The sequence below is a fragment of the Phalacrocorax aristotelis genome, chromosome 16, assembly GCF_949628215.1.
Source record: "Phalacrocorax aristotelis chromosome 16, bGulAri2.1, whole genome shotgun sequence".
NCBI lineage: Eukaryota > Metazoa > Chordata > Aves > Suliformes > Phalacrocoracidae > Phalacrocorax > Phalacrocorax aristotelis.
In genome coordinates, this window is record NC_134291.1 from 2,929,341 (window position 1) to 2,955,102 (window position 25,762).

The 25,762-nt window shown below is 53.2% G+C and overlaps 1 protein-coding gene across 1 annotated transcript in view; it reads left to right on the forward strand.

Annotated features, from left to right (window-relative positions):
- NTN1 (netrin 1) overlaps positions 1-25,762 on the forward strand; it is a 103,957-nt gene that overhangs the window by 30,852 nt on the left and 47,343 nt on the right. Inside the window, exon 2 of the mRNA XM_075111263.1 lies at positions 23,877-24,065. Within this exon, the coding sequence (XP_074967364.1) occupies positions 23,877-24,065 (189 nt within the window). The remainder of the gene's footprint in view (positions 1-23,876; positions 24,066-25,762) is intronic.

Consider the following 25,762-nt stretch of genomic DNA (forward strand, 5'->3'; position numbering starts at 1 on the left):
ACTTCACTTATCTGCTCCCAGGATTTTTCTGCTTGTTTGTTTTGTTTTCATCCGAGGAAGAGGAGGAGGAGGGTGGTGCCTCCACACATACAGCCCAGCCACCTCTGAACCTCAGTGCCAGAAGCCCTTTTCATGCTCTATAAATTTTATTGGAGAATCTGTTTCGCTTGGGGGGGGTGTGGTATTTTTTTTCACCCCCAGTAATGCACCATGAAAAGGCTCATTAAAAAGTGAGTTCCTCGTTCTGATTAATCCTTCCAAGCAGGCAGAGGTGACACATGCTAATGACATTTCCAGCCGGACTTGTCCCCTGAGAGGCCTGCTGCTATTGCAGGCCGAGTACCACCGAAGGAGACAGAGTGTTGGACGTCGGAAAGGTTGCTCTTGGCTGCAGCAATCATTTGTAGTGGAGAAATGCCTGCGGGAGCCAGGCAATTGCCGTCTCTCTGGCAGGCCTAGGAGACTTTGTTCTCCAGATGCATCTCACGGACTGTCCTCCTGTGGACGAAGGCTGTTCCCGGCCTCCGGAAGCGCTTGGGAAGATGAGGAATGGACATCCCTGGCATCTGCACAGATCCCTGCAGCACGTACCGAGCTGCTGACTGAGGACTTCTCCAAGGCACTGGAGCGCCTGTCTACATCAGGTTGTTTTGTTAACCTCAGACTGCTGCTTGGCCACTGCCAAAGCTCTGATGTTCTTGGAAAATGCCGGGCTAACAAGACGCCTTTCCAAAACAACAGCTGACTTAACGAACCGGCCGGCCATTGGCTTAGCGGGCACTGATCCCCAACAAACAGGAGTGAGATGGATCTCCTTGGATCTCACATCATTCTCTCTCCCCATCACTGCCTGTGTTTGGCAATGGGGAGGTCTGTCTTTACCCCAAACCCCTCTCCACTACTTTCCTTACAAGCCAAACCTGACTTCTTATGAAAGGTCCTGGGATGGAGGTCCAGTTTTCAACCCAAAGTTGAAACCTTCTGCCTCTTCCTGTTGGAAACCAAGGTCCCTGTCCAGCTGTAGAAAGGAATAACCAGGGATGTTCCCAGACTGGGTCAAGGACATGCCTGGGGCCACCAAAGGTGTGCTGGATGGAGTGCAGACCCTGCTCAGGAGATGCTGAGCAGCCTGAGCTGTGCTGACATTTCTCCGGTTGGACCCAGCTCCATGGTGACACAAGGCAGAAAACCATCAGAAGAAAGCTCTCACATCCTGCCAGCCTCCCCTGCTCTTAGCAAACATCCAGTCCTTAACGCACAGAGTGTTTCATGTAAGCCTTGACATGTACCAGCGAGATGTACCTGGAGCTGACTCCAAACAGCTTTGCTTTTCTCAGAGGGTCTTGGCCATTGTGGCCAAAAAACATAAGGGCTCTGTAATGCTTTGTTGGGCCAGGAATAAAGTGAATTTGTTGAAAGAAGGTTACCATGTTATATAAGTAAGAAAAGGGGAGTTGTATTTAAACTGGCACAGGGCAGTTGTTTTCACTTAAACAGAGCTATGCACAGAACATAGCTCATGGCTGTTTCTTCGGTGAGGTCTTGTTCGTTTTGGCCCAAGCAGCTCTGGGTCAGGGAGGCAAAGCTGCAGTCCATCCATGGGGGAGGCAGGGGAAGGGGAGAGGTGCAAAGGGCAGGACAGCACAGTCCATGTTCCTGGAGCCAGGAACTCATCTGCTGTGAGCAGGCATGGCCCCTTGCTGGCTCCTGAGATGCCAAGACAGGGGCCAGCCATGGCCGATGCAGGGCAGTCCCAGCCAGGGTTGAGTCCAGCAGCTGCCCTGATCTTCTTCCTCCCAGTCCCAGTCACTCCCAGCTTGGTAGCTCCAAGGATCCCTTGCAGACAAGCCAAGCTGGAGCATTCCCAGCGCTGCCCTGGTATGAGTTTGAGCCAAACTCGGGCTCCATCGCAGAGAGGATGCTCTGGAGCCAATGTCTCTACATCAGGGCTTTCACAAGTTGAAGGTGTTGGAAATGAGTAGGAGCTGGACGTGGAGGTGGCAGAGCATCCCTGGCTTGGCTGCTCAGCACAGCGAGTCCTCGAGAGCACAGTTGGGTGAGCAGGCATGAAGGCTGCTGCCACAGGCAGGGCAGCCACACAGCCCAGCGTCATGGGCAGCAAGAAGGATTACCCCTAACAAGAGACAGGCTAGGAGGGTGCATATAGCTCTTTTTTGGCTGCTACACTGAGGAGTTTCTATACAAGCAGCTGAAAGCAGCAGCCGCTGGATTTGGTGGGTGTGTGGCCACCTCCATACTCAGCATCACCTTTCTACAAGGCTCAGCTCTGCCTGTTCTGCCTCTGCAAGCTCTGCCCACGCTGGGAGCAGCGCAGCTGCCCAGCCTCGGGGCAGCCGTCTTGTCTGCCGAGGCCTTTGGTCATGTCAGGGGGGCTGCAGAGCAATGGATCCACAAACCACATCAACCAGCAAAGGATTATTGAGAGTTTGCTGTCTAAAATCCTTGTATAAAATCTGAACTGAAGAAACAAGGCATAAATACAATGCTTGACATAGGGAATATATTGCTCTCACTGCCGAGTGAACTCTTTCAAAAGGCTTGGAATTTACCTTGAAACTGCAGAGACGCTGTCTCGGCAGGTTGGTTGAGCTCAGAGCCAGGCGCCGATGTCTTTCAGATGAAGCCTACAAGGTGTCTCCCATTTATAGCCCCAGAGATGCGCTGCTGTCCTAAAGGGTGCTTTTATAGTTAAATGGGGAATGCAACTAAGGCTGGAGAAAAAAATCAGTTTGAACTTTGCCAAAAAAAGTAGTGAAAGGCACCAGTTGTGGGAGGGGATGGGACGGGAGACTTTTTTTCTTCATGTAGTTGACAAAGTGTGGCAAAAGCACCATCAGCTTTGCAGGCAAATCCCCCGGGGCCATGGGGGGCTCTGGTGGACCTTTCCTACCTCTTCCTTTGGGGTCCCAGCACATCGAGCTGTGAGATCCTTGCCTGCTTTATCTTGGGTGGCTGAACCAGCCCATGTTAAAAGGGGATGAACATAATACAATGGAGTTCGACTTTGTTTCTGTGTTGTGTGGTTCATTCAGAGGGATTACAGGCGCTTTTCAGCCCGTTACCACCTGGAGAGGCAAATACAAGGGAGCGCTGGTTCGAATAGGCTACCCACCGAGCAGCCTTAGTTCTGCCAGAGCCAAAGTTGCAGAGGTTAAAAATGATCCAGGCAGGATCCGGGCCAAACAATCGCCCGGAGCAGGGGGACGTGTTGGGCGCACGGGGACGCTGGCCAGTGCTGCCTGGGTTTGTTAGCAAAGGGTTTGGTTGGAGTCGTTGGCTGCAGCCAGTCAAGGGGCAGCTCGCCGCGGCTCGGCCCTGAGTGGGATGCAGGCATGAAACCGAGCTTAAGACCCCTCTAAAGGAAACTACCTCTTACATTTTTTGAGGAAAAGAGAATTGCATTAGGAGTAAGGCTGAAGGTTGGTGGGGCTGAGTTAAAGACCTGTATGGTCAGGGGAAAAAACCACACCCCCCCTGTTTCCTGATGTGGGTATTACTATGGCTAAAGGGATAAATGCTGGAGGGCATCAGGGCATAGGGCCAGGTGTTACAGACTGTGTCTCTTCTCCATGCTGAGGTGTTTCCAGATGCAGTGTCTCTGGTCCTACAAGGTGGGATGGAGTTGCCCCCAGCACTCTTCCATTCCCTGTGTCACTGGAGCTGACGGAGAGCATCCCAAAGGGCCATCACAGGGTGGAAACTTGAAGCCCCCTCTCATAGACCAGCTGAGCATCCCAGATCCATGGCCATCCTTCTCACCTCCAGCCATTCTGAAAACAATGGTTTTTCAATCCCTGAGCTTCGGTTTGAATAATGTTCATTTGGGGCTGTTTTGCCTGAAAGAATAAGCTTTTCAGTTTATTAAAAATATGAGCCGCGTGTCAGTGAATATGAAGGTTGTTTTTAAGGGTTTATTGCTGATGAAGCCTCCCTAGAAGCATGCATCCTATGTCCTTAGGGCGATATACTTGCAGAGTCCTTGCAGCTCTGCTGCCAAGGGCAAAGGAGACAGGAAGCAGGGCAAGGAACACCACCTACCCCTCGGGGCTGATGCTCCTTAGTCCTCAGTGCCTTCAAAGAAAATGGCCTGTTTGGGGCAATGTCTATTCCTTGAGTCTTGTGTTGAGTGGGTGATGATGGAGGGCAGCCGCCTGCTCGCAGCAGAGGGAGGCTCGTGCTCCCTTCCTTAGCCAGGGCTGCACAGGCTGTGGTTTCACAGTCCCTGGGGCACTTCTCCTGCCCAAGTGTTGCTGGCCACAGCCACACAGTGAACGGATCCAGGACTGGAACCAGTGATAAATGACCCAGCAGGAGTTTAAAGAAAAAAAAAAAAGAGACCAAAATCTTGTTTCTCAGCTGGGAGGCTTTCCATGCAGCTGTCCAAGCAAAGGGGAAAGGACCTGCCTGTGTCCATGCTGCTGCTGAAGAAACCTCCATCACCCAGGAAGGCATCAGGCGCACGGGCAGGACTGCTGCCCAGTTTCCAGCATGCCATGGGGGTGTCCCCTGCCCCGGACACTGGGGGTACTCTATCCCCTCTGCCTACAGTGCCAGCACCGCGCTGTGCCCAAGGCGGTCTGGTCCATCTGCAGAAGCAGCTCCTGGGATGAGCTGCGTGGCTGGAGAGGTCTGCTGCATGCCATCAGTTTTAATCCAGGGAAAACTGTGCCCCACAGACCAGCAGTTTGGAAGCCTGCCTGCCCAAGCAGCAGCCAGCAGTGAGTAGCTGTGCTGCAGCACTCCCAGCCACCCACCACTGGTGTCTGAGCAGAAACATCCCCATCCCAATCCTGGGGAAGGGCTCTGAAGTTGCATTTGAAACATCATTTGAAAAACTCGATTTTTATATCTCTCCTTTGCTGGCAAACACAGCTCAAAGGACTTCATGCGTGCTGCCAGCTCCAGCATTGCTCGCCCTCCATGCTGTCGGAGGGAGGCACAGAAGCGTCCCGGGAAGGGCTGGACATGAGATGAGACTGAGCTGTGCCCAGAGCCCAGCTGATGGCACCAGTTCAGCTCTCACCCGCAGCTCCCTCAGTGCAAGGCTGCAGTAGATACTCCCATTTCAGATTACAAGTGTCAGTTTAGTTTAGCTTGTCAACAAAAGTAATAAATAAATCCCTCTCACTTGCACACCCTGAAATGGTGCAGCTGGAACAAATCTGCTTCACTGCTTTCAAAGGGAAAAGAAGGGTTTTCTTTCCCTGGGGGAACGTGCTTGGCTGTAGGTGAAGGAGACTCGAACTCCTGGGGGAGACACCGGAGAGAGCTTTAGGCTGATTGTCCAAGCCTGGTTTTAAAAGAAGCAGTGTTTGTCCTGGTAAAGAGAAATTTGTTTCTCTGCTTGTGATTGGAGGTTCCCAGGCCTTTCAGGTGAAAACACATCTGTTTTCCAAGTGGAGTCAACCACCCCACTGCTGACTGCCTGGACCTCCGTCCAATGCCCTGCACGGCAGCCAGCAAATGCTAAGGGCCAGATTCAAGCCTGTAAAATCTTAAAAGAGCTTCAACCACTAATGCAGGGCTGAGAGCCATGTTCCCTTTGCATTGCAGCCTCTCCTTGCCGTACCACCCTTGCTTAGGCTGGCCTTTGCTCCTGATCGCTCCTTCTGCTTTGGTCCTGACAGTAAAGTGATACTTGGGTGGGTGCTACAGGTTCATTTTCCTCATCTCAGCCCCAGAGTCCCGGTTTCTGTGGTTTTTGAAGACATTGTTTCCTAATGTAGGAACATCCCTTTAGGCCCTGAGCATTCCTTGACATCAGCGCGAGCGGCGCAGCCGTCGATTTACAAACATCTGGGTTCCTAGGAAATGCCGCATATTCCTGACGGTACTCTGCTGTCTGTTTATTTCCTGCCATGGGGATCAGGCTTCGGCTCCGGGTTATTTCCAGGGCTGCGGCGAGCTTTGTGCCAGAGACACAAACCGTGGCAAACTAGTACTTAAAAGCCTTGTGTTCACAACTGGGCAAACCACAGACACTTCAGAGGTTTGGCTTGGGAAACCGCTCACCCGAAGGAAGGCAAGAGGACTGATGTGCGCAGGAGCGCCCAGAGCTGCTCTGGAGCTGGGTGCAGGGTGGGGATGGACATCCCGCCCGCCTCCAAGTCTGTGGCAGGTGGGGTTGTCCGTGGTCCAGGCTGGACAGTGGCACCCATCACCTGTGGGGACATGGCTGGGCTTCCCCACAGAGAAGGATGGTGGTCCGCATAGCAGCCAGCCCAGAAACCCAGCCAAAAAAACTTCCGTGGGAGGGACTTTGTACATCAGCCCCTGCTGCAGTCAGGCTTTTTAGGAGCTAATATATGTCTGGGTGTCCCCGAGACCTTCGGGTTTGCTTTGGGGTGGGCAAAGGCAGAGGCAGGGGTTTGCTTCAGGCAGCTCTGGCTCATCTGGCTGGGGTGGGAAGGGTGGGTTTGGGCGGTTGTCTCTGGTCTCGAGGGATCTCCCATCCCAGGGTGTAGCTGTGCGGCCCCACACGCCTGGAGAGGGGAGCTGAGAGTGGGCGAGCGCCTGCGGCTCGGGCCAAGCTCGGAACTGCAAAAGCTTTTCTGTCCGGAGGTGGGCTTGAGCTCAAGCTTATTTCCTTTTTCTTGCCAAAGCATCTGCTGTCCTGCATACTTCCCTTCCCCCCTTCCCTCCAGGATTTCAGGCCATAGAAATGTTTTATCTGATCCCCGACCCCAAAACTCCCTTTGGTTTGATTGTCTGTGGCTTGATTTCCCTCCTCTGGTTGCCTTGAGGTGACCTTGGCTTTGCAGTGTCCTTTTGCAGCGGAAAACCAAAATGCTGCATTTCAAAATGCCCAGATGGGTATTTCCAATGACCTAACAGGAAAATCAGCATTTCTTTACAGCCTCAATCACCATGACTTTGTGAGCAGCTCCAGCTGGTCCCAAGCTGCTTTAATCAATTGATAATTTGTTTGGCTGGAAAATGACCCCTGGCTGGGTTGGGATCCTACAGTTTTGGGGCCAGTGGGTCTGGGTCCTGTGACGATCGCTGCAGTCCAGCCATGCAGGACTGCAAATTTGAAAATTGGCCTGTAACAGCTGTGAATGGCAGATTTTTACATAGCCAAGGGCAGGACCAGATGTGCCACCATGGGAGACGGCTGTGAGATGCGTCATCTCACCCATCGCCAGCCAGCCGGTGCTGTGATGGCCACATCACCTTTACATGGTGCTTTCTGTTGAAGTTAGGGATGGAAGATGACTCCAAAATGCCCGCTCCCCATGTCAGACCTGGCTTTAAATGCTGGTCTGTGTCTGCACTAGAGGACATCAAACCTCTGTCATCGTGTAGGCTTGGGCTGCAGGTGGCAAAGCTTGTTGCATGGTGGGGGACTCATTCACTCTCGGGGGCAGCACTGGATGGCTTCAGGCTCCTCTTCACTTTGTTGCCCCACTATAAACCCTCCTTGATCTGCTTAGTTCATCAGCAAGACACCTGGGAGGTCTCTCCTCCTGCTCATGCCACGTACAGCTGGCTTGGGCAACTACGAGTCCATCACCGACACCAGAAATGGTCCTCAGCCCAAACTGCTCACAGGGGCTTTGAGACAAAGGACAAGCAGGGATGTCCTCATGGATGGAGACTCTGGGGGGAAAGGGAGCAGCAGAAGTTAGAAATGCCGGCGAAACCACTGGCACAGCAGCACCTCAGCCCCAGCACTGGGGGTCTGCTCCTGAGGTGCTCAGCACCCTCAGCCCCCAGCAAAGCCAAGGCGGTTCCCATCTGCTGGGATCAGGCCCTTCACTAACTGTGTATTGTTATGGAAAACCTCTTGCCAGACCCTGTGAAGTCATTCAGACTCGTTTTGTGGCCATGCTGGAATGCACTAACCAGGAGTTGTTTTGAGGTCAGAAAGGAATAAGTCTTTTGCAGACAATTGACGTTGTTATTAAAAACATCCACAAGAGAGGGGAGGGGGGAGGGAGGTCCTCTTTCCTGTTTGGGAAATAGTTTCTCACTGCATCCATCAAGCAAAAGCATTCTGTATGAAAAATTAATTTAAAAAAAGTTTCTGGGGCACACGCGCCTGAAAATGAACCACAGCAGGATCAGAGGTTTGGCTCAGAGCAACGTCCAAGACTCAAAAGCGGAGGCCAGATTAAAACACAGAACTTCTTGCTCCCAGCCGGTTGCTGTAACTGAAGGAAATGCAGTTTCCTTAAAAGAAACGCAATCTCCTCTCTGCAACACTTGGGCAAAATTCATGAACTTCAGCTGAAGCCTGGAGCAGGTCTCCCACCGAGACAGTCAAAGTCTAGCGCAGCAGCTGGGACTGCAGGAAAGTGGGGATCGCTTCAAAAAGGGAAGAAAAAAAAACCCAAGATGAAGGGATTAGGCCTGTCACCCTGCCTTCCACATCATTAATCTTCCAGCCCAGGGCAAGCGGCTTTTCCAACCCCATCCCGCAGCAGTAAGATGTCACCCCAGGTGTGAGCCGCGAAGCAGCCGCATTGTGTGGCACCATCATGCTGTGGGTGCCCTCTCGCCATGAGAGCTAAGCCTGGCTCTCCACACCATTGGCACGACATGGCCCCTGGCACAGGGCTGGCTTGGGCCAGCTTTCCCTGAGCTTCCAGCCACAATGCAGGGTCATAGATCCAGAGACCTTTCGCATGAGGCACTTGTGATGAACAGGAGGGAGGAGGGAGGGCAGTCTGGACAAGAGCTGAGAAGGGTCCCTGGCAGGTTGGATTTAAGCTATAGGCATAACTTCAAGGTATTTTGGGGTGGGTATATGATCTGGCTGGCTTCAGGATCTGTGTGGATGTCACTCAGTTCCTGCCTGTGTCCAGGGTGCCCCATGTCCATGTAAGCACCCAGTCATGCCCCCTTCTTGCTGTCGCTGCAGGGATGGCCATGGACCAGGCTCAGATCCAGGATAGAATAACGCTTTCTCTAGAGGTGGTGGGATGGGCAATTTTAGGGCCAAAGCGGCCCATCCCTTGGCTCAAGTGGCACAAGCCGGTCTCAGAGCATCCTCTTCACCATCACCAGCACTGCCACTCCACGGTCCAGAGTTTCCCAGGGTTATCTGCACATCTGCAGCCCTCGTTTGAAACCGTCCAGATCTGCAGACTGTGCCAGGGGCAGTCTGAGCTGTGGAGCTAATTGCCCGTGATAAGCTAATTAAAGGATTCCGATAAAATCTGCCTGGCAGGCACAGAAGCGTGTGGTGTCCCCAGTCTCCCCCAGGGCAAGGGAGAAGGTGGCTGCTGGGACACCTGGGGATCCATTAGACCCCCTGCACCCACCCCCCTCCTCCTCCCCTGCCCTCAAGAGGCTGTCAACACCTTTGCTTGGGCCTGGGCTGTCTCCTTGTCATTGCTCAGTCCCTTCTCTGCCCTGGGGTGGTTTTTGGCAGTGACCCTGGGGTTACCGAGGTAAGCAGTGTCTGAATTCATAGTGACAGCCCAGTGGAGAGCATTGAGCTTAGAAAATGCAGATGATGTGGCATTAGGAAAGGGGGGACCCTACTCTCCTCCCAGCCCCAGGAGACCCACTGCCAGGCACATCCATTCCTCAAGTCTTGGCTAAAATGAAAAGCAAAGAGTTTCCATGGCCTTTGCTGCCCTGAAGCACATGCACCTTTATGCGTTCTGATGTTCACGTCAAGCTCTTCTCCAAAGACCTGCCCAGCTGCCATGAATGCTGTCATGTCTGGGGATTAACCACCAGCTAATTTTCAGACAGTTCTGGTTTTTCCTGGCCCCCCTGCCTGGGTGAAAGGAGCAGTGAGGGGCAGGCTGGCCCAGGCAGTGTCAGAGGGCCATGGCATGCCTGGGAAGTTCACCCCATCAGCAAAGCTGGGAAATCCCTGTGTTTGACTAGCTTTGATCTGGATTAAATCCCTCAGAGAGAAACAGAGGAGCAGCCCCAGGAAGGCTGGGGCTGTGTGTTTTGACTTCATGCCATCAAAGTTTGCCCTAAGCGACCCTTAAAAGCGTGCAGGCAGCCACAGGCTCTGTGCTGGGCAGTGAAGTGCTGCTGCATTTCCAGGTGCATCATCCTTGCCTGAGGGGGGCTGTAGGGCCAGATTTGGTGGCTTTGCTTTGGGATGGAGTAGATGTCTGCCTGCTCCATACTCGGTGATGCTGGGTCAGTGGGATCAGCCCCACACCACCCCAGGGCTGGGCTGCGCTGGGCAGAGCTGGGAGCTGAGCATCCTTCATGGGGTGTCCTCTTGTGCTGGCAGAGTGTGTCCTGTGTCCGTACCCACCCACTCCCCCTGTCCTGCACCACCAAGCATTTTTGCCCTCTGTGCCCTCAGGACTATGCTTAAGCACTGGCTTAAGGTAGAGGAGACTTGTCTTGAAGTCCCTGCCCCACATTGCCTAACAGGTCCCATGACCCCAAAGATACTTGTCTTTCCAGCTCACCAGTTCTTTCTATAAGGAGACTAGCACCTCCACGATCCCATGCTATAACCTTTTCATGCCTTGGTTTCGCTGTTTATAAAAGTGTATAACAGCTGCTTGTGAGGATGAACACACAGAGACCATGAGGCTCCTGGAGATGCTGGTATCTAAGGAGCACCAGGGCTGCTGAACGATCAGGTAGTAGCCCATCACTTACAGCAGCCCACCACCATCTCGGGGGTGAGCTTTCAGCCAGTGCAGACTATCACTAGTCAGCTGCAAAGCGAGCAAAAAAAATAAAATTACCTATCGCGTGGCAATCAGAAGGAAAGTGAGAAGGTGAAATACCACGTTGCAGATGGACGTGTGCGGGGGACACCCGCACTGACAGCTGTTCCCTTGCAGAGGGTGGGATATGGCCTTTTAATGTTCACAGGTGCCGGGGTCTTGATGTTAAACAGTGCAGGACAGTGCAGGACGGTCCTGTTCACGTGTGGGCTCGCAGTGCTGCCTTCCACAGAGACCTCCACAGTGGACAGAGGATGCTGTCCTCATCCGCGTCGGCCGTCTGCCCGCCCCAGCCTACTCGAGCCAGGGCAGCAGTCAACATTTTTGCCCAGAGCCTGTTACAGAAAACCATTAACAGTAGCACCGCTCCCCTGATAAGGTGGGATAAGCCTGTCAGCTTTTGATAAAACCCCTATCTCCAGGAAAACAAAATACACAGCGCCTTGCAGGGGAGTCCTGGGACTGCCCAGCCTGGCCAGGGAGCACCGAGCAGAAAGCCACCAGCCGTGAGGGTAGCAGGGCAGACAAGCTTGTCCCAACACCTCCATGAAATACTTTCATGTCCTTGCCGATGAGCGCTGATTGGGAGGTCAGGCACATAAGCCAGAGTTTTCCTTCTTTCTCAGATCCTCTGATAACGCCCCGGCGATAAGATAGCTCTGTTTACCCGGGCTCAGCCGCAGCCACAAAGGAGAGCTTTGTCCACAGCCCCAAAGGTGCGAGTATCGCTGAGCAAACACAGGCATCCCTGGCTCTTCACACCTGCATGGCGTTCCAAAAGCCAGCCCGGAGCCGATATGGGGTGCAGGTGAACGTGGGATGTGGGGTGGATGCCTGCCCCACCAACCGCTGGGATTCAGGTGTTTGGGACTGTGCGGTTGCAGCATTAGCTCAGGTTTTGGAAAACCTGGAAGCAGAAATAAAATTCGTCTCTGTTGAGGTTTCCAAGCTAGAGCTGAATTTTTATAAATCACTGAACATCTTTCTGCAGACCCACAGATAATTCTGGCTCCTGTTATGCAGAGCTGTCACCCTTTTCCACAACAAAACCCTCCCAGGGTTCCCCTGAGGCACATGCCTGCTTCCAGAAGGGGAAACTGAGGCACAACAGTGCTAGGTGGCTCGAGCAGGATTACACTGGGTTCAGTAACAGCCGTGGGAGGACCTGCCCTGCATCTGGTGGAGTTTGTTCATGTGCCAGAGCGCAGGGAAGGGGATGGTGCAGCTGCGTTTGTCACCAGCTGTGATGGCCCAGGCAAGTGTGTGCCCAGGCACCGGGAGGATGTGCTCTGGGAGAGGCAGGGGTGGGCTTGGAATAGGGAGGGCTGACTCTGCTGGTTGCTGTGGCATCAATAGCTATGGAATTTCAGGGTGTTTGTAGAGCAGGAACAAGGGCAGGGCAGAGGGAACAAACACATGTGCCACCTTCCTCCAGCTGTGCATGGGGGGGGGGGGTGGGTGGCTTCTGTTTTCATAGTCACTGTAGGATTGATTGAAGGGGGATTAATTCGCAGCACTCTACTGAATTTTATTGGCATGCCAGCAAGGTGGTGTGTTGGTGTCTAGCCCCAGGCTCCTGGGATGATGTTTCCCATGTACACACCTGCCTCAGCAGAGCACTTTGCAGATTTCCAGGGGCTCAGGCCCTTTTCAGGGTTGTTTGCTGGTGAACCAAACCAGCCTGAAGTGATTAGGGGACCTCATTGCCAGAAAAACAGAGAGAGACCTACCATGCAGGCAAGATGAAGGCTTATTTTGGACGAGGGGTGCTTGATTTCTGCTTTTGAAGACACTGGTTCTTCACTGCACAGCAGCTGATGCAAGAAAATGACCCTACGAAGCACTGATCTATTTTGAAATGTATCCATTAACATAACAGGGTTGGAAATAATTTTCAAAAAATGGGTGACTCTCAATCTCAGCTCCCACAGCCTAGAGTGGCTCAAGGCTTTGGTCTCTTACTTGGACCTGTGTGTCCTTTTTGACACAGCCAGGGCTTTGCAGCTGGGGATGGTCTGGGCAGGGATGAGTGTTTATGCCCCTCCTGGTCTGGCCTCGGGGCTGGGAAGGAGCGCTGTGCTGGGGAGCAGCCCCTCGCCAGGGAAAGAGCCGCTGAGCAAAAGTGGCCGAGCCCAGGCTGCGTTGCACGGAGCGGGCACAGTCGGCACAGCCAGCGTCTCCACAGCAGCACAGACACTCGGCCCCGCTCCGCCGGGTGGAAACGAATGCGCTGAGCTGCCAACTGCTCCCCTGAGCCAGCTCGGCCTCGGAGAGAAACCAAAACCCTTCCTGAGAGCCGTCATCTGTCAAGCTTGTGTTACTGTCTGGCACATCAAGTGGCCAAGCTGAGGTTTGTAACTCATGTGGAAGGGGAGGAGGCCATAGTGAGCACTCCCGAAGCCACTCTGCGCTTCATCTCCTAGCACAAGGCAGGGGCTGGAGCAGCACCTGCAGGCACAGGGAGGACCATCACCCCCAAGCAGCCCACCATGTGGGACAAAACAGAGGGGACCATCCCCTTGAGAGTCTTTCTCCCTTGAGCTTTTGTCCATGTTGTAACGCGGCAGCAACGTGGGTCAGTCATGGGAGCTGCCTGCAGGATATCATCCTTTCCTGGCTCCAAAAAGGATGCTGTTTTCTGAGCAGGGGTCCCCTTTTCCCTGCTGGCACAGGGGTACAGTGGTCTGGGGGGAGTAAACACCCAAATACAACCACCAGCACTGCCTGGGGTGATGAGGCGATGAGATTCTGGCAGAGAGGAGGGAAGGCAGCATTGAACTGGTGGTCGGGGAAGGACAAAAAGGTCGTTCAAAGGGGAAAACAGTGCCGACTCAGTCTCCAAAAGGAAATCCTGTGAGAGCTGATCTTCGGAGAGGTGTTTCTGGCACAGCAGCACAGGGACCTGGGCTCCGTGTCACCTTGGAGGGGATGCTGCTGGGTTTGGGGGCAGATGACCAGCCACGGGTTGTGCACGGCATCGTGACGGGCTCTGGCGGCAGCCCATAGCTCCCAGCCGCAGGGTCCCTTCGGTAGCGGGTCTGGCTGGGGCTGGTTTAACAATTCCCCTGGCCCTGCTCCAGACAAGATTGGGAAATGATCTAGGGTTAAAAAAACACAACACGTTCCTGAATGTTTGTTTTTAAACTAGAGCCCAGCACAGCCCGACCTCACAGGCGGTGGAATTAGCACAACCGGAGAGGCAGTGACTGGGCACATGTGTGGCATCACTTTAAGCTGGGTCTGCCCTGGAGGAATCACAGCCTGAGCTAGTTTAAAACCACTTTGCTTTGCTTTCACCCTTCGGCTGTTGGGGAGCTGTGGCCGAATTTCCTGGTTCCTTGGGGCAGTAATGGAAGCAGAGCTATGGCTGTTTGTATCCCTGGTCCTTTTAGGCTCCTAGAGCAGTTTTAATACAGATTTTTAAATGTTTTGACTCTTTGCTGGGTTGGTTGCATTATCAGGCCTTTTGCATTTTGAGTAACCCTTGCTCTGAATGTGCAAATTCTTTCAATATCTGTTTCTGCTGTGACATTAACTCTCAAGTGGCCAATTTACTCCTGCATCAGGAAAACTTACAGGAAAATGTCTTGGGCTGAGGCAGTGATGTCCTGTGCGCCAGGTGTGCTGGCTTCTGCCCCTTGACCTGGGCTGGAGCATCACTTTGAGGTTTGCAGTGCTCAGATCCCCGTTAAGACGTGCCCTCTTTTTGAGCTGGGGGGCTTTGGTTTTAAGGAAACACAAAAGCATTGATGAGACCAAGCTCTTGGGGACCGGGATGCTGATTTTGGCATCCTGTAAAGCATAAGCTTGACCTGCAGCTGTTCATAACAGCCCGCTGAGGTTAGCAGACTGGACAGGTAGGAGGTAAGCACCGTGGCGTGGGGTAGAGAGAGGAGAAAGGTCTTCTTGCAAAGTAGCACAACCCCCGCAGTGGTCGGAGGAAAGCTGCTGCTGAGATCTGTACCAGATAAGAGGGAAACCACAAGGCCAGAGCCTAAGTGGATAAATTGTTCCCAAGTGGATTCCCCTCGGACTCTAAATAAACATCGACACTTAATGAGCACCTCGAGCTGGGCTCGAGTGGGGCAGAGGGGGGGCTGGTGGCTGTGTGCTTTCTCTGGTAACCCAGAGGTTGTCGGGTGAGCTCTCCCGTTAGCTCCTGCCTTCGGATGGCATCTGGCTGAATCACGGGATGCAAACAATTCATTTCAATTTACAACCTTAGGAGGCTGGATTTGGATGGTGCAATTAAATAAAGAAAGCTGGCGACAGGCTGGTATCATCTCCCAAGCTGAAATAAAGAGTTCACTTGTTGACCTTTCCTTTCTCAAAAAAATAAATTAATTAAGCTCTTTCCAGGCTGAAGTTTATCTGCAAAATTCCTGTGTAATACCTGTTTTGCAGAAAAAAATCTCCTGGTCAAATCGCACAGCTACTGAAGAAAAGGGAGCTCTTGCTAGATCACCTAGAACATGCCTGCGAGCACCAGTGCTTCACTTGCTGGGGCCTGACTGTGGGTGCAATATGCTGGTGGTTTCAGTGCGGGACAGGAGAGCCTGGCACATGCTCTGCCCATGTCCTTCCCAGCCCCCAGGTGAGGTCCACCTGGAGCTCTCATCCCACCCGCAGAGATGGTTCCTCCAGTCCTTGTTGAGGCAGACTCATGTTGTAGACTGCAAGACTGAAGTCCTCATCTCCAGACAGCTTTCAGAGGGGCTCTAGATGGAAGACTCCACTCCGGTCTCTGTTGAAGACTGGCCAACATCCCCTCCCAGCACACTGGCTGGAGGAAGCAAGGGCAATTTGCAGCCCATTTCCAGGCACTCTGAGTACAACCGTGTGTGCTGCACCAGGGCTAGGCTTGCTTTATGATTTGCATCCTGTATTGAGAAAGACTGCTTTTGTCTTGGGATAAAATGCCTTGGGTGAGAGGCTGCCACAAATCTCAAAGTTTCGATGCAACACAACAGGCCCACAGGTTTCTCATCCATCCTCGTTGCCTGTTGATAGACAGTCAGCTGCTTGGTGGCTTTGAAGGAGCTATTATAGGTCACTGGAGATGTCCCCGGGGCTCAAGGCAGGAATACACAAATCAGTGGGACCTCGCTGGCTGGGAGCAGCTGTTTGCCACATGTGCCGGCTAGCAATGGGGAGCTCTCCACTGCTCAGAGATTGTTAAAATCTGGCTCATAATCTGAACATCTCGTAGCTGTAAATCTCCCAGGAATAAGTCTTGCTCTTGCCCCTCTAATGCTTCCTGCGGGGCCAGAAATACCATGTGGACAGCCAGGAAATACCTAGTGAGACTTTGGTGCTCCAGTCCAGTCTGGAATAAATAAATGTGGAAGCAGTTATGAAAATATCTCCCGCCTCCCTGAAATTAATAAAAACATGCATCGGACCACAGTCAGACAGGTTCACGGCACAGGTTAAGTCATGAGTAGTGTCTGTCACTGTTGGAACCAGCTCCCATGGCATGAGGGGCTGGAGGGACGGACAGGCAGCCACCATGTCTGATTTGCAGCAGCTGCTCTCCAATGGGATCTTGTGCTATTGGGAAGAGCTTTGGTCTCACAGCTCTGGAGGAAACTGTGAGTGTTGACAAAGTAACCCTCAGTAGCTGGTCTGATGGGACATGTTCTTTCCTCTTTTGGGTTTGATCTATGAGCAGCTCAGGACTTTCTCCCTGTATCTGTTCTCAAAACCACATGCCAGAGACCAGATACTGGTTGCTGACTTTGCCAAGCTGTCTGCTGCCCAGTTTTGATGGCCAGTGTTTGAGCTGGCTATGGGTGCTGCTGGACAGCTGGTCTACCATGGACACACCTGGTTTACCCCTCCTGTGTGGTGGGGTGAGGGCAATCCCCAAAACACATTCATAGGCTGGATCCATCAAGCTCTGCTGTTTAGCATTCTGCTACCCACTCCCTAGCATCTGCTGAAAGTTCACCCTTCCCGCTGGCGGGCCTGCCGATGCCCATCGCTCTTGGGGAAGTCTGATGCAGGGAGGTGAACCTCGTCCCGAAGGCAGGAGGGAGCACTGTGGGTTGGCACTGCCGCGCTCAGCACCTGAAAGTCCACCGGCAGGACAAGCATCTACTGCCCCGTCTCTACAGGCTTGGTTTTGAGCTTGGTTTGGCCAGTGGAAATATCTTCAGGGAATTTAGCCGCAAAACCCCATCAACTTTGACCAAACATGTCTCCCATTTTTCAGTGACTTAGAAACTTGGCCAAGCTTGAGCAGTTCTTCTTAAAGACAGCAAAAGACACATCCCTCCCAGGAAGCAATGTTTTTCTTTTTAAGCTTTGGCTTGAAATATAAGGGCAATAGATTTTCTTTAAGGAAAGAAATCCCCAAATTTGTTAACGTTGGCACAACACTGTATTTTTCACTAGCCTTGTTTCTCATTAGCAGCTGAATCATTTTAGCAGGAACTTTTCCAGAAATATTCAGCCTGAATCAGACACTCGGTCTCAAACATTTCAGCCCAAAGAGTGAGTTTGGCATTTTTTTACATAAAAGAAAGTGAGGGTCTTACCATTGGAAATCTCAGGCAGGCGTAAACGTTACTGTTACCAACTTGGGTTTCAGTATTGCAGAGCATTGTTATACTTCGCAGAACCAAAGTTGACAGGGAGATATCTCCAGGGCAATCCCAGTCCCTGGGGCATGAAGGGATCTGGGAACTGGGCAAAGTAGGAAGTGAAGGGCACTTGCGTGTGCAGCATCCCCAGGGGGGTCCTGAGTCACTCTGATGCCATCTTGTCTAGAGCTTTTCAGCAAAATTGCCATTCCTCGGGTTTTTCATGCATGGAAAACTCTTCAGCTCCCCAAACCCTTTTTGTGCCACTGGAAAGATTTCCTCAACGTGTTTCCCCCCAGGGCCCCTCTCTCTTGCTTCACCTACATTTGCAGTTTGGCCTTTCCTTGCTTTCAGGCATGTTCCTCATGGGTGGAAAGGGGCAAAAGCCGTTTGGCCTTAAGGGGAGCAGGTTGGAGTGCAAGGAGCTGCCCAAAAAAGACCTCAGCTCCAGCAGTGGGCGTCTCTGGGATGCAAGGATGGGGCTTTCCTTCCCCCCTCCCCCACTGCACGCTTGCTTTGGCTGCAAGCTAGGTTTGTGACTCCAGTTTCTTGGGCAATGCCAGCTATGGCTGCGTATTTTGTGGTGCATCCGCACACTTTCCTCCGCCTTTTTGCTCCAACTGTCAGGAAAACCCAGGGCCTGGCACAGATCCTGCGTCTCCCTCTCGCAGCCACAACACCTCGATGGCTTTCCCCCTCGGTGGATTAGCTCAAGCAAACCAAACCAATTTCCGATCCTCCTCCTTACTCAGACTTAACAGTGCACACAAATGAATTCTCCTGAGCAAACGTTTTTGTTTCGTGTTGGCCAACTGGGTCTGTGGTGGGTGGCACCGATCCACACGGGCGGCGCGGGGCCGCCTGCCCTCCAAGCAGAGCTGGGTCCGGCCACGCAGGCCCGATGTCTCCAAGCTCCTGGGGCCCCATGCAGTGGCTGCACTGTGCAGGACTTCACTGCCTCCACGGCCATGTTCGTCCATGCTTTGCCATATTGCTGCAGCAAGCACAGACAGAAACCCGCCCCCCAGCTCGGGCAGCGCCCGTTCCCCCCAGAGGACATCCCTGCAGGGTCACACCACCCGTGATCGCTCGCTGGGCCCAGCCCCGGCAGCCCACCACACCGCAGCCCGCGCTGGAGCGGAGGGGTCCGCCGGCATGCGGCAGCGTGGGCGCTCGTCCAGCAGCTCCAGATTCATGCCCAGCTGCTCCAAAACCTCAAACCAGCTGGCAGCAGGCTTGAAGGGGCGTGATGCTGTAGGGGACCAGGGACACCCTCCCGCTGTCTCCATAGGGGCTTTCTCTTTACCTCCCATTCCAGCAAGCAGAGAGGTCTCCACTGGCTCTGGCTGCCCCATCTCCATTGTCCCTTCTCTTTGCTTTAAGGGTGGCTGTTTCCTTGACCAATATGGCCCTCAAAAAGAATATCCCTGAAGATCCCTGATCTGGGATCAAAGCCCCTCCCCAGATGGGCACAGGCAGGGTGTGCCTCTCGGAGGCCGGGATGATGCATGTGAGGTTTGCTCCTGCAGGAGAGAAATAATGTCTTAGGCTGTGCTAGCAATTTTTGGCAAAAAAAAATACCCCACAACTTATCTGGGAAAACGACAATTTTAAGGAGACTGAGACTATTCATAAATTCAAGTTTAGAGATTACTTTCAGCCCCTGGCTTCTTCTATCCCCCCCTTTTCCTTCCCCCCTCCCCTGAATTATTGTTTGCAAAAATTAAAACAAAATGTTTTGGGGTTTTCGTTTGTATAAAAAGCAACTTGCATTTTGAAAATTGCCAAAATATAAGTTTTGGAAGGGTGGGGTCTTTTGAAAGGGCAGCATTGTCATTTCTGAATGAAAACCATGGAGAGGAATGCGTCCTGGGAGCTGCAGGGCGCTGGGATGCGGAGCCCAGGGGACACGGCGGCAGCACAAAAGACCGCAACCACAGCTCCCACCGCACAGCTCCAGCCCGCGCCTCCCATTCATGTACCTCCTTTCGTCCTCCCAAATGGAAAATCCTGCCCGCCTTGACCTTCTTTGGCAGATTCATTTGACCAAGTCACTGTTTTTAATGCAGACACGCTTCTGCTGTAGTGTCTTCAGCTGGCTCCAAACCACAGCTTTCCTCTTTTCTGCTCCGACCTTCTCCAGGTTTCTGAACATCTGCATTTGAGTGATATCTGGTTATTCATATTGGAGCCTGGCAGCCCAGGTAGAGACTGTTTGATGAAGCCCTGTACATCTGTGTGTAATAAAGTCAGCGAACAAGAGGCTTGTGAGGTCCTTGGCAAAATAGGAGAAAGAAGAGAGCAGGAGGCAGCAGCACTGAGCTTGGTCAAGCAACTGGAGCCAAAAGCTTTCACTGGAGAGGCCTCAGCACCTGGCAGGTGTTTTGCCCATAGCTGGGTCTGCAGCCTGTGCAGGGGTGTCTTCTCCACCGGGTGAAAAGCAAAGTATGGGGAACGTAGGTGATACCAATACTGGGAGGTGATTTTTATTACAGCCAGCGAAGGCGTTCATAGAAAGAAAAGATGGGTTGCTAAAGAGCCTCTTAGTTAAAGAGCAGGGAAATTCAAACCAAGAAACACTAGCTGGAAATTAAAGCCAGGCCAATTCATGTTAGGAACGAGGCAAAATGCTTTAGCACAGCAGGGGATTAACCTTCAGGCCGAGGGAGAGGGTGGGCGGGAGCTGTGTTTCCTGAGCTCCTCTGTCCAGGGAAAATGTGGCCGGGTGAGCCACACGCCCTGCCCGCGGCACCGGGGGACCGCACACAGATTCAGAGCTGGGATGCAAAAGTATCACGACCTGCTGCTGGGTCCCTGTCAGTCCCACCGGCCAGGTCCCAGCAATAGCAGTGTGCCCAGGCATTGCCCACACTCAGCATCTCTGGGCCCCCACTGCTGGTTTTCTCTGAAGCTGTAGCACCAGCATGATGGATCCCATCACAACGTGTTCCAGCCTCGTCTCCAGCAAGGACTTTCTGACGCCTGGATGGGTCATTTATTTCATTGCCCTAATTCTTCCATCCTTATGCGCTATTGTCAGGAAAAAAATAGGATGGCTATGTTCCTTCAATCAGATCAAGCCTCTCCCATTGGGCATCTGCAAACACAGCAGGCTACAGACGGAGCTGCCAGCTAGCCCTGGCCATTGGCCAGTGGTGCACAGCGCTGGCACCGGGGCCCAGGCATGCAGGGTGAGCACAGGAGACAGTAACCTCAGTTAAAACCACTCTCTTTGGGTCAGTTTGGCCCCTTCTGTCTGCACAGACAGGTGGATGGGGAGGGGGTGGGTGATGGAAAGTCACCCGTGTGCGCGGGGTGAGGAGGCAGTCGGTGCCCAGCAAATCTCCTCAGTGCTCTGGGATTGCAGGTGGAAGGAGGGGACAGAGCCAAGGCTAGAAGACAAAGCCAAAACGGAGCTGAGAAGTCATGGTGGAGGGGTAAACGCCACTCCCGGGCTGCTTGTGGTGCTTGCAGAGAGCTTGCAAGGAGGCCAAGTGCAAGGACGCTGGGCATGGAGATGGGCTGAACCAGTCCACACCTCCTTCCTCCTGGGAGGGTTTATACCCTGAGGCATACACAATCTTCAGGGTGTTTGCTCTGGATGAGGACAGGGATGGTGGTGTTGGGGAGCTCCTTGCAGCTCCTTGTGAGGTTCAGCTTCTTCCCTTCTCCAGACACTGGATTTTCCCGTCCCTGGAAGAGCAAAGTACGATTGTTGCCAGGACCAGGGCTGCGAGCAGCTCTTTACACTCCACTTATTCCCCCACGTTCCCGCGCAGCTCTGCCGTGGTGGGACCAGCTGAAATATTTGCAAAGACCTTGATAAAATCCCAGGCGTTCTGCTTTCCTGGCTTTGCAAAAACATTTCTGCTTATCAAGCAACCCGAAGAAATGCGACGATTTTCACTCAGCCTTCGGGTGGGCTCAGCTTTGAATTTTAAAAAGGGACTTGCCAATGCAGTCTTGCAAAATACTCGAGCACCGAGTCCAGCTCTCCCAAAATACAAGTTTTTGGAGGAGGTGAGTTTTCATGCTTTTTGGAAAACACGCATTTCTGCCAGCTTCAAGGAAGAACTAGGTCTTCTGTGAGGCCACCCCCCAGAGAAATGTCTCCTCACATTGGTCAACAGGGACAAAACCCTGTGGTTTGTAGCACTGAAGGCAGAGCTGCTAGTGAGTCTCAAGGCTTTGAAAGGTGGAGATGTGCCTGCAGGGTCCCAGGTTACAGCAGGGATGACAGACCCTCAGCCTGAGGGACTTAAATCTTTTTTTCCTCTGCTTGAGCTAAGTTCTGAGGCCGTGCCATTGATACAGGCTTTGCTTTGGTGGTCAGCTGTAGCCAAGAGGACATCCGTCCTGTAGCGGCCCCCGGGCGCCCCCCAGCCGGTCCATGCTGGGCAGAAGGGTCTGCCCTGATGGAGGAACCAGCCCTCAGCCCTGTGCCTCCTGCACGCCCGGGGAAAGGGTTTAAATCTCAGCACCTCAGTCGCCCCTCTGTAAAACAAGGATTAGGACTTTAAAAACGTCACCTCCTTCCTGAAAGCTTAGCTCAGGCATCCTGCAACCGCCTCTAATGCCCTGTTTGTCCAGCGCCGGCTGCGGCGGAGCCATCGTGCTGGCAGGGGCTGCTCGGCACGCTGTGAGAAAAGGGGAATACCGTAGCTGAGCGGCTGCTGGGGCGCTCGTAGCAAAGCACAACGTGCTCTTCCCGACGTTAAGATGGGAGGAGAAAAACCTACAAGGGGTGATGCACAAAGCACCTGGTTCGTGCTCCTGTGCTTCTTTTAGATGCAAAAAGGCTGTTTAAGTGCACTTGCAGCATCAGCAAATGTGTCCATGGGACGGGCCAGATCTAAAAACCAGCAATTCCCTCTCCATGCAGGAGCTGTGCCTCCAGTCTCTGTGATGGTCACCTCCTGTTTCAGGAGATGACAAATGCACCCACAGGCTGGTGGGCTCATCTAAGGAGAGGCAAACTGCAGTTCAAAGTCGTGGCCTCACTCGGCGTCAGGAATCTCACTTGCTTACGGCTGGCAAACCGCTCTCGGGCCGCTCTTCTCACCATAGCGTGTTGGTGGCTGCTTCTCCTGGGTTGCCAGCGTTTGGTGGGGATGTGAGGCTGGGCCTCACCACGCCGGCCAGAGGAATTTGGGTTGCAAAGCACAGGGAGAGCAGTCTCCATCCCACTGGTCAGGCGTGTCTGGAGTAATTTGCTCTCCCATTTGCTTTCACGTTGTGCATTAGTTGGGGATGGTTCCTGACAAATGATCTAGAACTGCACTGTAATTTTATGGGTTGAAATTTGATAATTAAGCAAATATAGCATGTCTTTGTCTTGGGCAAGCACCATAAGGTAAACAGGAAGGAATGAGGGATTAAGATGTCTCTGCTCTAAAGGAAGGTGACAAGCCCAGAGCCGTGACACCTTCGTGCTGAGCCGAGAGGCCCAGCTGTGGGTTGGCATTGCACAGATGCATTGTTCGGGGGTGAAGAGCAAATAAAAGCAAAGGGAAAAGAAAACAAGCTATAAAATTCTCGGCAAAGCACAGAGCCCCAGCAACTGCCTCTTGATGTTCCCGTGACAGCTCTGGGGAGAGGCAGACGAGGGGTCGAGCTTTTGAAGTCCTTAAGTTGTCCTTTGCAAAGGCCCCCTGTTAAAATAGTCCCTGTGTTGACATTAGGCTGCATATGGTGGAGAAATTGGACATCTCCCGGCAGGTTCAGTCGCAACATATGCAATCAAAGCAGAGGGGGACTTTTTGGTATTTGACTAACTGGGCGTCAGGCTAGCCCTGTCCCAGCAGTGGGATGAGAGATGCGGAGGCAGAGGTGAGGTTTTATCAGCGTGTTCAGGGCTGCAGATGCGTAACAGCCTTGTGATACAGGTACCAAGCATGGGAAGGAAAGCTGGGGTAGAAGCTGGCTAGGAAGGTCTTGAAATTATATTCAGAGCTCAAATACACACGTATGTCAGGACTGGTGAGAGTGGGAATGCTGGGGAGGTCGGGCAGGTGATGGAAATGCCCTTTGCCCCGGGAGCAGACAGAGGGGCTCCCAGGGACTTGGGAATCAGCAGGTTTTGCAGCAGTTTGGGGGGGGTCTTTGCACTGAGCAGTAGGATGATATGAAGCAGCACAGTGCAAGAGTAGATCAGAAGGGAGGCGAGCAGTGCTCACACGGGGCGAAGCTCTTGGGACAAAGCTGGAGGAGCAGCCAGGGGGTTGTGCATTGCCATTTCCTACCCACAGATGGGCTCCCTGCCCTCCCAGCCCTGCCTGCACCCAGCTTCTAATTCGCATGAAGAGTGGGGAGAGGCAAAAGGCATGTTTGTTGCAAGTCATCATGGTGAAACAAGGTCTCAGTGATCTTAGCTTCCCCTCCAAAAAGCTGGACTTACCACATAGCACTGGTTAGGGAGGGATGTGGGTCAGCAGTTGGCTTCCCATAGCCAGAGGAGCCACCAGAGCATCCCACCCTGTGACAGCCCTGCTGTGGCAGGCCACCCTGGCCAGGACCGTGAGGGTCCCCAGCCCATGCACACAGGGTCCCCCGGGGTTGGCGCCTCCATGGCCGGGTGCAGATGCTGATGGTCTCCGCTCTTTGCCTCTCACAGCCTGCAACTGCAACCTGCACGCCCGGCGGTGCCGCTTCAACATGGAGCTCTACAAGCTGTCAGGGCGCAAGAGCGGCGGCGTCTGCCTGAACTGCCGGCACAACACTGCGGGGCGGCACTGCCACTACTGCAAGGAGGGCTTCTACCGGGACCTCAGCAAGCCCATCTCCCACCGCAAGGCCTGCAAAGGTACTGGGTCGGGGGTGGGACAGCAGGGACTGCACAGCTCCTTCTTCTCCAGCCCCTCCCTGCCGCTCCTGCTTCCACAGCTCTTGCTCTTGCCAAACTCTTCCTGCTCCTCCTTCTCCCAAACCAAGCCCTTGAAATGACTTTTCTTGCCCACACATTCCCTACCATCTCCTCTCCTTGGTCTCTCCGGCCTCCTGGTGGGGATGAAGCCACCAAAATACTCCACTGCTGAGGGTGACTTTAAATTATTTCAGGTTTTATCACTTATAAATCATGCTTCACCTGCTCTGATAGCCACAGCTAACTTGGTCATCACGTACGTAAGGGCAGAGTTGCACTAAATCCCAGGTGTAGGGTTAGCTGTAGCCTCTGTGCATTAGCCTCCTCCAAACACTCGTCTCCTGCCCCCACCCTCCACCCTCACCCCCAGCGCTGCCGGGGCACAGGCAGGGCTTAACCCCCACACAAAACATTTCACTTCTCGGGAGGAGGTGAGAACAGTGAAATGGGAAACAGTTTTATTTTGAGCTCAGCAAACAGAGTTTTTTTGAGGTTTCCTCTTCTCCTGCAGTGGATGTGAGGGTGAGCGGGGAGCCGCAAAAACAGCAAATCCTGCAAATGAACTTCTTTAACTCTCAGCTGTCTGCTCTAAGAGTTATAAATCCTGAACCTGAGGCGTAGCAAAAGGAACCAAGCAAACATTCAAAAGCCAGAATAGAAGATGATGGGGTTTCCCACAGAAAGCTTCAGCTCTTTTCTCTCTACAGACTCATTTTAACAAGAAACGGAAAGCTTTTTGGCCCGAGCTGGGTATTTTTGGCTGGAAAGCTTTGGGTCTTCAGTATTTTCAATTTTTTAATGAAAACGCTTCTTCATGATGTTGTTTTTTTCTTTTTCCCACTGAAAACAGACACTCTTTGCCAAAGCAGAAAAAGAAATCGCTTCTTTAGACGGCCCTACTCCCCCTTTTTTCACCTTGTAAAAACTATTTCAATGAGACATTTTCGACCCGCCCTGCGCTGAGGCTGCTAACAAGCTACAGCTTCAGCCCAAGCGCAGGCTGGTGGGTTGCGAACCCAGCCCATGGTTCTGGCGGGGGAGAGGAGCAGCTGGTTCGGGGCCCAGGGAGCCAGAAGGCAGGGGTGCAGGGGGCGGCTGAGCCACTTCCACCCCAGCCCCAACACCCAGCGCCCCGGCCAGACCCCCCGCTCCAGAGCTGCCGTGCCGCCGCGCCTTGCCCCCCGGTCCCGAGCGGATATGTGTCGTAATAAAGTTCATGTTTCTGCTTTCATGGCTGGGTCGCAGCCGAAGTACAGTGCATTAGGTTGAGGTAAACAAAGGGTAATTGTGAAGGCGTGGGCTCTCCTCGAGTGGGGCCAGGCAGCGATGCAGGCGGGCATCCATCACCCCCGGGCAGCAGCGTGCTCGCAGAGGCATTTGCTGGTGTCTAGATTCTCATTTACCTTCCTGCTCCCCAGAAAGGGTTTTGGGGTGCTGGGGCAGTGGGGGGAATTCCTACCTCTCCCCGAGCACACTGAACTCCTTCCCAGGGATCTGGTTTATCTTGGCTGCCTCCCCAGCGTGGGGTGTCCTGGGGATGTGGTGGGATTTGGGGGAGAAGAGTGCTCTCTCCCAGCCATGGGGTCACTGGGCATCCATAGGGATCCCAGCCCTCTGGGATCAGCATGGGGAGCATG